The 10,441-nt window shown below is 51.8% G+C and overlaps 1 protein-coding gene across 2 annotated transcripts; it reads right to left on the minus strand.

Annotated features, from left to right (window-relative positions):
• Positions 1–4,631: 4,631 nt before the first annotated feature.
• Positions 4,632–9,602, minus strand: LOC145338035 (class II histocompatibility antigen, B-L beta chain-like). Of its 2 annotated transcripts, none has more exons than XM_080182804.1 (6): positions 9,409–9,602; positions 7,785–8,057; positions 6,402–6,683; positions 5,597–5,708; positions 5,408–5,482; positions 4,632–4,816 (listed from the first exon to the last, which is right to left on the minus strand). In XM_080182804.1, exons 1-5 carry the CDS (start codon positions 9,470–9,472, stop codon positions 5,443–5,445), a joined length of 771 nt encoding a protein of 256 aa, XP_080038930.1. In that variant the 5' UTR covers positions 9,473–9,602; the 3' UTR covers positions 4,632–4,816; positions 5,408–5,442. The 2 variants fall into 2 exon arrangements, with proteins under 2 accessions (XP_080038930.1, XP_080038929.1); XM_080182803.1 differs by having other exon boundaries at positions 5,402–5,482.
• Between the last annotated feature and the right edge of the window lie 839 nt (positions 9,603–10,441).

Raw genomic sequence — 10,441 nt, forward strand, 5'->3', positions numbered from 1 at the left:
GTCCCCAGGACCGGATGGAATGCATCCAAGGGTTCTGAAAGAAATGGCGGAGGTGATAGTGGATGCCTTGGTGGTTATTTTCCAGACGTCGCTGGATTCCGGGGAAGTGCCGGAAGATTGGAAAATGGCTAATGTTACGCCGTTGTTTAAGAAGGGTGGCAGACAAAAGGCAGGGAATTATAGGCCGGTTAGTTTAACGTCTGTTGTAGGTAAAATGTTAGAATCCGTCATCAAGGAGAAAATAGCGAGGCATCTTGAGGAGAATTGTTTGACAGAGCAGACGCAGCACGGTTTCGTTAAGGGGAAGTCGTGTCTGACGAATTTATTGGAGTTCTATGAGGATGTGTCTAGGGCGGTGGATAGAGGAGAGCCGGTGGATGTGGTGTTTCTTGATTTTCAGAAGGCGTGTGATAAGGTGCCACAAGAGGTTATTGCAGAAGGTCAGGGGGCATGGAGTTGGGGGTAGGGTGTTAGCGTGGATAGAGGATTGGTTGTCAAATAGGAGGCAGAGAGTGGGGGTCAATGGGTGCTATTCGGATTGGCGGTTGGTGACTAGTGGGGTGCCCCAGGGGTCGGTGCTGGGGCCTCAGCTATTTACCATTTATATAGATGATCTGGAGGAGGGAACCGAGTGCAGGGTGTCGAAATTTGCTGATGACACCAAGATTGGGGGAAAGGCAAATTGCGCGGAGGGTGTGGAGAGTCTGCAGAAGGATCTAGATAGGCTGGGCGAATGGGCCAGGAAAATGGCAAATGGAATTTAATGTTGGCAAGTGTGAGGTGGTCCACTTTGGTAGGAAGAATGGTAGGAAGGACTATTACTTACGTGGCGAAAAACTGCAGCAGGCGACGGTGCAGAGGGACCTCGGGGTCCTTGTGCATGAGTCGCAAAAACCCAGCCTGCAGGTGCAGCAGGTGGTCAGGAAGGCGAATGGGATGCTGGCCTTCATAGCGAGGGGGATTGAATATAAAAGTAGGGAGGTCTTGCTGCAGCTGTATAGGGCATTGGTGAGGCCGCAGCTGGAGTACTGTGTGCAGTTTTGGTCGCCGCACCTGCGCAAGGATATTTTGGCCTTGGAGGGAGTGCAGAGGAGGTTTACTAGGCTGATACCGGAGTTGAGGGGGTTGAACTATGAGGAGGGGCTGAATAAACTAGGCTTGTACTTGTTAGAGTTTAGAAGAATGAGGGGAGATCTCATTGAGACGTATAAGATGATGAATGGGATGGATAGGATAGAGGTGGAGAGACTCTTCCCGCTCAGAAAGGACAGTAGGACTAGGGGGCACAGCCTCAAGATAAAGGGGGGGTGGTTTAGAACGGAGTTGAGGAGGAACTTCTTCACTCAAAGGGTGGTGAATCTCTGGAATTCTCTGCCCGTTGAAGTGGTGGAGGCTGCCTCGCTAAATATTTTTAAGACGCGGGTTGATGGGTTTTTGATAAGAGAGGGGATTAAGGGTTATGGGGAGAGGGCGGGAAAGTGGAACTGAGCCACGACAGATCAGCCATGATCTTATTGAATGGCGGGGCAGGCTCGAAGGGCTAGATGGCCTACTCCTGCTCCTATTTCTTATGTTCTTATGTTTCCATTAGTCGGAGAGATTAGAACCCAAGGGCACAGCCTCGGAGTGAAAGGGCGACCCTTTAGAACTGAGATGAGGAGGAATTTCTTCAGCCAGAGGGTGGTGAATCTACGGAATTCATTGCCACGGAAAGCTGTGGAGGCCGGATCATTAAGTGTGTTTAACAGATAGATAGGTTATAGCCGGATTAGGAAGGAGCTGAAGGACACTGATCGGGAGAGGTTGTTTGTGGGTAAGTCCATGATCGGCAAGTGGGAGGCTTTCAAGGGAAAACTGAAAATGTTGCAGGAAAGACATGTGTCGGTAGAGAGGAAGGATGGGAAAGGTAGGATTAGAGAGCTGTGGATTACAGGGGATATTGAGGACTTGGTCAGGAAGAAGAGAGCCATATGTTAGGTCTAAGCAACTGGGAACAGAGAGAGTGCTGGAGGAATATAGAGAGAGCAGGAGGGAGCTCAAAAGGGGAGTGAGAAGGGCAAAAAGGGGGCATGAAATTGCTTTGGCGGATAGGATTAAGGAAAATCCAAAGGCATTTTACTCTTATATTAGGAACAAGAGGGTGGTTAGAGGGAAAATAGGTCCTCTTAGGGATAAAGGAGGGGAACTGTGCAGAGAGTCGGAGGGAATAGGGGAGATCCTGAATGAATACTTTGCCTTCAGTATTCACGAAGGAGAGGGGTTTGGTGTCGTGTAATGTCTTGGAGGGAGCTGTAGATCATTTGAGGGAAATATCTATTACGAGGGAGGAAGTGTTAGGGCTTTCAGGGAGCATAAAAACGGATAAATCTCCGGGGCCTGATGGTATTTATCCCAGGCTGCTTAGGGAGGTGAAAGATGAAATTGCTGGGCCTCTGACGCAAATCTTTGTCTCTTCTTTGGACACAGGTGAGGTCCCAGAGGACTGGAGGGTAGCAAATGCGGTACCACTGTTTAAAAAAGGTAGTAGGGATAACCCTGGAAATTATAGGCCGGTGAGTTTGACGTCACTGGTAGGAAAGTTGTTGAAAAAATTCTTAGGGATAGGATGTATACGCATTCAGAGTGCTGCGATCTGATTAGGGATACGCAGCATGGCTTTGTTAAGAGGAAATCTTGCCTTACGAATCTGGTAGAATTTTTTGAGGAGGTGACAAAAACGGTTGACGATGGGAGAGCCGTTGATGTCATCTATATGGATTTCAGTAAGGCGTTTGACAAAGTCCCTCATGGTAGGCTGGTAGAAAAGGTTAAGGCGCATGGGATACAAGGACAGATAGCTAGGTGGATTGAGAACTGGCTAGGTAACAGGAGACAGAGAGTAGTAGTGGAAGGGTCCTTTTCTAGCTGGAGGTCTGTCACCAGTGGTGTGCCGCAGGGCTCAGTACTGGGACCTCTCCTCTTTGTAGTATGTATAAACGACTTGGAAGAGGGCGTACGTGGTGGGATCAGCAAGTTTGCAGATGACACCAAGATGGCAGGATTGGCAGATACTGAGGAAGACTGTCAGGTGACACAGCAGGATATAGATAGGTTGGTATATTGGGCAGATAGATGGCAGATGGAATTTAATCCTGACAAATGCGAGGTGATGCACTTTGGAAGGAATAATGCAGGGAGGAGTTACATGATAAAAGGTAGACCGATTAAGAGTACAGAAATACAGAGGGACCTGGGAGTGCAGGTGCACAAGTCTCTGAAGGTGTCAACACAGGTAGAGAAGGTTGTGAAGAAAGCTTACGGAATGCTAGCCTTTATAGGAAGGGGTATAGAGTATAAGAGCTGTTGTCTAATGCTTCAGTTGTACAGAACCGCATTTAGGCCGCATTTGGAGTCCAGTTCTGGTCACCTTACTACCGGAAGGACGTGGAGACCCAGGGGAGGGTGCAGAGGAGGTTTACCAGGATGTTGCCTGGCATGGAAGGACTGAGTTACGAGGAAAGGTTGGAAAAACTGGGGCTCTTCTCCTTAGAAAGACGGAGATTAAGGGGGGATCTGATAGAGGTGTATAAAATAATGAAGGGAATATATAGAGTCAACAGTGGCAGGCTTTTCCCTAGATTGGGGACAACTATTACGAGAGGTCACGATCTAAGGGTGAGGGGGGAGGAGTATAATTTGGATACTAGAGGAAGGTTTTTCATGCAGAGGGTCGTGGGGGTATGGAACGCGTTACCAAGTAAGGTGGTGGAGGCAGGCACGCTGGACTTGTTTAAGGTTTACTTAGATAGACACATGAGAGAAACAGGGATGGAGGGTTATAGTAAACGGTATTAAAAAGGGTCAGAGCCTCGGGACGACACTGAAAATGTAGTATTACATGTTAATGTTTTTGTCTCTTTTAATCCACAGGTGTCGGTCCACCTTGTTGTCAAACGAGGGGCATGCACACGGTGGGTCGTGCGTGGGCTGCTCTTGGAGGTTTCAAGAGTGGCCTAGTACTTTGTGTCGTTGTGTGTGCTTAATCCTGGACCAGCAGACAGGCACCGCAACAGCTCAGTGACTATCACTGCTAGCTGTGCAGATACATGGATTTGGGCCTGTGTCTGTGGGAGTTTGCGCATTCTCCCCGTGGTTGTGTGGGTTTCCTCCGGGTGCCCCGGTTTCCTCCCACACCCCAAAGATGTGCTCTTAGGCTGATTGGTTTTACCAGATCGACCCTACACTATTCTCCCCTGAATCTGGTTTCCAATGGGGGGGGTACCATAAACACAGACATGGGTCAAGGGTGGAGGAGGGAAAGCACATTGTTAAGATGGCGGTGCGGGCTCGTTGGGCCGAAGGGCCTGTTTCCCGGGCTGGGTTGTTCTTTGTTCTTTGTATCAGTAAGGGGATCAAAGGTTATGGGGAAAAGGCGGGAGAATGGGATTGAGAAACTTATCTATGATTGAATGACAGACTGGGTGGGCCGAATGGTCTAATTTTGCTCCTATATTTGATGGTTTTGTGGTTTTAAATAGAGGATTTGAATGGGGTGATGGGACAGGGAGAGCTTGGTGCCATCTGCTAATTCCACCGTTATTTATCACGTCAGCTTTCCCACATTGTCCAAGAAATCACAGCCAGTCCAATCCTCTTTATTCCTTATTTTTAATAAGATTCTGTCAGGATTTCCAGAGTTGTGTTATCTCATCTACAATTCACCAGATTCCATAAACACCCTTGATGTAGATTTGATGTGATCTTCTGTGAAACGCGAACATCCAGAAACATCCAGCAGGTGAAGATGGAGGTTCCTCGTCTCCCAGTGATCTCTAACCTAGAGTCAATGATGGGAAAAGTATTTGTGAGATCAAATCTCAAACTGCAGTGGAAGTATTTCCAATCTGCTTAACGCTGGTCCTTGGTGACACTTGTTAGAATCGAGCACGGCTGGGAAATCCATCACAGAATTCCCACAGGAGGCCATTCAGCCCTCTGCACCGGCAACAATCCCACCCAGTCCCTGTTGCCATTATCTCATGTATTTACCCTACTAATCCCCCTCACACTAAGGGACAATTTCCCACGGCCAATCCCCCTAACCTGCACATCTTTGCAGTGTAGGAGGAAACCAAAGTCTGCACATCCTCCCCGTGTCTGTGTGGGTTTCCTCCGGGTGCTCCGGTTTCCTCCCACAGTCTGAAAGACCTGCTGGTTAGGGTGCATTGGCTGTGCTAAATTCTCCCTCAGTGTAACTGAACAGGCACCAGAGTGTGGTGACCAGGGGACTTTCACAGTAACTTCACTGCAGTGTTAATGTAAGCCTACTTGTGACAATAATAAAATGAATAAAGCTGTTCCCCTGTGATTCTGACAGTAACGTGGAGGTTAAAGTGAGGAGATTATCAGTGAGATTACTCACACTAACATTAATCAGAGATATTTCCATCCCCGTATCACATCTTATTCTTTGTGTGGCTGCCTGGAACGTGACTGCCCCAGTCTGTGAACAAATTGAGAAAGAAGTTGAAGCTGTGATTGGATAAATCTCAACAGAATTCAAAGCATTTGGTGTTTGTGACAATGAAGACAGTGGCGATAAAGAGAAGGATCTCACCTGCTGCAGACTGTAATCAGCAGATACAGACCAATTAACAAGCCGATAACTCCAGTAATAACTCCAACAACACAAACGATGATCCCAGTGCGTGGCCCTGGAGAAGGTGGATCTGTAGAAAATATCCAAACAGCAGCACCTTCAATGTCTGTCTGTGTCAGCATCAGTCACTAAATAATGTCGAGAGCTTCAAGTTTCCAGGTGTCCAACACGATAGTTAAGAAAGCCCCACCAACGCCTCTACTTTCTCAGGAGACTAAGGAAATTTGGCATGTCCGCTACGACTCTCACCAACTTTTACAGATGCCCCATAGAAAGCATTCTTTCTGGTTGTATCACAGCTCGGTCTGGGCTCCTGCTCTGCCCAAGACCACAAGGAACTACAAAAGGGTGGTGAATGTAGCCCCCAATCCATCACACAAACCAGCCTCCCATCCATTGACTCTGTCTACACTTCCCGCTGCCTCGGGGAAAAGCAGCCGGTATAATTAAGGACCCCACACACCCCGGACATTCTCTCTTCCACCTTCTTCCATCAGGAAAAAGATACAAAAGTCTGAGGTCCCGTACCGACCGACTCAAGAACAGCTTCTTCCCTGCTGCTGTCAGACTTTTGAATGGACCTACCTCGCATTAAGTTGATCTTTCTCTACACCCTCGCTGTGACTGTAACACTACATTCTGCACCCTCTCCTTTCCTTCTCTATGAACGGTATGCTTTGTCTGTATAGTGCACAGGAAACAATACTTTTCACTGTACGTTAATACATGGTGACAATAATAAATCAGATCCAATCTCACATACCTATTGAACGAATTAGGGGTTTATCCAGGCTGGTATGATTCACTTGGCAGCTGTAACGGTCTCCATCCTGTGGATCGATCTGGATGTATTTTAAGATGCTAAATGTCCAGTCGGACTCAACCACTAACTGTGACGAATTGACCAACCCAGACATCGGCCTCCCATTGGCCAGGAAGGTGACCTCAATCTCAAAAGGGTAGAATTTCTCGGTGTAACAGTACAGGGTGTTTGGGTAATGTGTGGTGTAATCTTCCTCGGTGTAGATGTGTACAACCGGCTTTTCTGTCATTCAAATAACAACAAAATAACTCTCACAACTTGCTTATTTATTCCCTCGGCACCGACCCTCCCACAGTGCGGCGCTCCCTCGGCACCGACCCTCCCACAGTGCGGTGCTCCCTCGGCACCGACCCTCCTGCAGTGCGGCGCTCCCTCGGCACCGACCCTCCCACAGTGCGGCGCTCCCTCGGCACCGACCCTCCCACAGTGCGGCGCTCCCTCGGCACCGACCCTCCCACAGTGCGGCGCTCCCTCTGCACCGACCCTCCCACAGTGCGGCGCTCCCTCAGCACCGACCCTCCCACAGTGCGGTGCTCCCTCGGCACCGACCCTCCCACAGTGCGGCGCTCCCTCGGCACCGACCCTCCCACAGTGCGGCGCTCCCTCGGCACTGACCCTCCCACAGTGTGGCGCTCCCTCGGCACCGACCCTCCCACAGTGCGGCGCTCCCTCGGCACCGACCCTCCCACAGTGCGGCACTCCCTCGGCACCGACCCTCCCACAGTGCGGCGCTCCCTCGGCACTGACCCTCCCACAGTGTGGCGCTCCCTCGGCACTGACCCTCCCACAGTGCGGCGCTCCCTCGGCACCGACCCTCCCACAGTGCGGCGCTCCCTCGGCACTGACCCTCCCACAGTGCGGCGCTCCCTCAGCACCGACCCTCCCACAGTGTGGCGCTCCCTCGGCACTGACCCTCCCACAGTGCGGCGCTCCCTCAGCACCGACCCTCCCACAGTGCGGTGCTCCCTCAGCACTGACCCTCCCACAGTGCGGCGCTCCCTCGGCACCGACCCTCCCACAGTGCGGCGCTCCCTCGGCACTGACCCTCCCACAGTGCGGCGCTCCCTCAGCACCGACCCTCCCACAGTGCGGCGCTCCCTCGGCACTGACCCTCCCACAGTGCGGCGCTCCCTCAGCACCGACCCTCCCACAGTGCGGTGCTCCCTCAGCACTGACCCTCCCACAGTGCGGCGCTCCCTCAGCACTGACCCTCCCACAGTGCAGCGCTCCCCTGGGGAGCAGTGTTGTCCCTCTCTGACAGTGAGGTGGGACATTATCCCTGGGACCAGCAGCAGTTGAGACATGTTGGAAGCTGGGGCTCACTTTTGATGACGCTGGAGCCATTGGTCAGTCTCGCCATGTCCTTGGCAATGCCTTGCATTGCTGCCTGGATCCCAGTCGCCTCCTCCTTTAAGTGGGTCACCCGTTCCTGCCCCAGCTCCTGGATTCCGTCTGTCTCCTGGCCGTTTATCACAAACATCTGCTTCTTATAGTCATAGTAGAGGAATGGAAAGGTATTTGCTGTGAAGATGCGTCCGTTGGTCTCTTCATCCTCAGTGTGACTGTAGTACAGTCTCTCTGATACACTTTTAAACTCTACACAGTCAGAAAACAGCAGGGTCAACATCAAGGCATCAAATCCTTCCATTTCCACTCCATCCGACTGCCCACCACCAAAACCCAAAACACACAGGAAATCAGTACAGCCCAGTCCCTCCGAACCGGTGCTGTTCATCGTCATTCCTGACCAAACTCAGGAAAACCTTCTGTCCTTACTCAGTCCGTATCCCTCCACTCCCTCCCTATCCCTGTCCCCATCTAGATGTCTCTTCAATGTTGTTATTGTGCCTGCTCCCCCCACCACCCCTCCCCTCCCCCCCAACCCCCCCCCTCCACCCCTCCCCACCCCCCCCTCCCCCCCTCCACCCCTCCCCACCCCCCCCCCAACCCCCTCCCCACCGCCCCCCCCAATCCCCCCCTCCACCCCTCCCCACCCCCTCCCCCCCCACCCCGGCAGTGAGTTCCAGACACCCACCACTCTCTGTGTGAAAAACTCCCCCCTCCCCCCCCGTACATCTCCCTTAAACTACCCCCCTCTCACCTTGAAGCTGTGCCCCCCACCCCCACCCCCTGTGTAATTGACCCTTCCACCCTGGGGAGAAAGATTCTGACTGTTCCCCTGTCTGTGCCTCTCATTATCAGGCCCCCCCGCCCCCCCCCCCCCTCCCCCCCCCCCTCAGCCTCTCCGTCTTCAGAGAAAACGACCCTAGTTTGTCCAGCGCCTCTCCTTATAGTCCAGACTCTCTAATCCAGGCAGCGTTCTGGTAAACCTCTTCTTCACCCTCTCCAAAGCCTCCACATCCATCCTGTAATGTGGAGACCAGAACTGCACACAGTACTCCGTGTGACTGAGCCTAACCATACTTTTATAAAACGTAACAAAACTGACAGCAAAACATCTCAAAAAATCTTCTCATCTCCCCACGGCTCCTTGATCTGTCCTCCTCCCACACCCCCCGGACCCTCACCACCCCCCCCCCGCCCTCCTCCCCTGGTTACCGAGCCTCCCGCACCCCCCGGACCCTCACCCTCCTGCTCTCCTCCTCTGGTTACTGAGCCTCCTGCCCCCGGACCCTCACCCTCCTGCTCTCCTCCTCTGGTTACTGAGCCTCCTGCCCCCGGACCCTCACCCTCCTGCCCTCCTCCTCTGGTTACCGAGCCTCCTGGTTTCTCTGATCTGTTTGATGGAAAGGTTTGATGATTGTGAGCACCTGGATTAAATCTCCTTCTTTCCCATCAGGACGACAATCCCAGCCTTGATCTCTCTCTGGGACAAATCTGGGTCCCAGATCAATTGTGACCTTATTAAATAACAGAACAGGCTTGAGAGGGGCTGAATGGCCTCGTCCTGGCCCTCTCCGCAGTGTCGCCCCTACGATATACTCACCAATAGTTGCCCTTGTTGCTGCTGTCACTGCAGCGATGGTGATGAGGAAACTCCTGAGCTCCATACTGGGAAAGTGACCGTCCGCTTGTCTGTGAATGAAGACTGGGTGTAGCTCAGCTCTTCAATCGGTGTGGCTTCAGCTGAGCTGCGATGTGATGATGTAACTCAATCTCACCGTCCCAAACTCATTTCACAATCCCTGACATCTCAGCTGATCTAAAGACAAGCCTCTGTCAGCACTTGATGCTGATTCGCTGCAGCTCGCCACTCCAGTAAACATCACCAGCTTCCAAACTACAGATGGAGTATAACGTTAGCAAGTGTGAGGTTCTCCACTTTGGCAGGAATAACAGTAGAAGGGATTACTATTTAAAGGGTGAAAAACTGCAGCAGGCGACGGTGCAGAGGGACCTCGGGGTCCTTGTGCATGAGTCGCAAAAACCCAGCCTGCAGGTGCAGCAGGTGGTCAGGAAGGCGAATGGGATGCTGGCCTTCATAGCGAGGGGGATTGAATATAAAAGTAGGGAGGTCTTGCTGCAACTGTATAGGGCATTGGTGAGGCCGCAACTGGAGTACTGTGTGCAGTTTTGGGCGCCGCACCTGCGCAAAGATATTTTGGCCTTGGAGGGAGTGCAGAGGAGGTTTACTAGGCTGATACCGGAGTTGAGGGGGTTGGACTATGAAGAGAGACTAAATAGACTGGGTCTGTACTCAGAGTTTAGAAGGATGAGGAGGGATCTTATAGAGACGTATAAGATGATGAATGGGATGGATAGGATAGAGGTGGAGAGACTCTTCCCGCTCAGAAAGGACAGTAGGACTAGGGGACACAGCCTCAAGATAAAGGGGAGGCGGTTTAGAACGGAGTTGAGGAGGAACTTCTTCACTCAAAGGGTGGTGAATCTCTGGAATTCTCTGCCCGTTGAAGTGGTGGAGGCTGCCTCGCTAAATATTTTTAAGACGCGGGTTGATGGGTTTTTGATAAGAGAGGGGATTAAGGGTTATGGGGAGAGGGCGGGAATGTGGAACTGAG

The sequence above is a fragment of the Carcharhinus amblyrhynchos genome, unplaced genomic scaffold (assembly GCF_965287045.1).
Source record: "Carcharhinus amblyrhynchos unplaced genomic scaffold, sCarAmb.v2.hapA scaffold_90, whole genome shotgun sequence".
NCBI lineage: Eukaryota > Metazoa > Chordata > Chondrichthyes > Carcharhiniformes > Carcharhinidae > Carcharhinus > Carcharhinus amblyrhynchos.

What these genes read in the sequence shown, in the direction of transcription:
- LOC145338035 (XM_080182804.1), bottom strand. Translation starts at nt 9,472, where the DNA reads ATGGAGCTCAGGAGTTTCCTCATCACCATCGCTGCAGTGACAGCAGCA. An exon ending in AGCAACAAGGGCAACTATTG is followed by an intron (nt 8,058 to 9,408) that starts GTGAGTATATCG and finishes CTGACTGTGTAG; the next exon opens with AGTTTAAAAGTGTATCAGAG. An exon ending in ACCCCTAATTCGTTCAATAG is followed by an intron (nt 5,709 to 6,401) that starts GTATGTGAGATT and finishes TATTTTCTACAG; the next exon opens with ATCCACCTTCTCCAGGGCCA.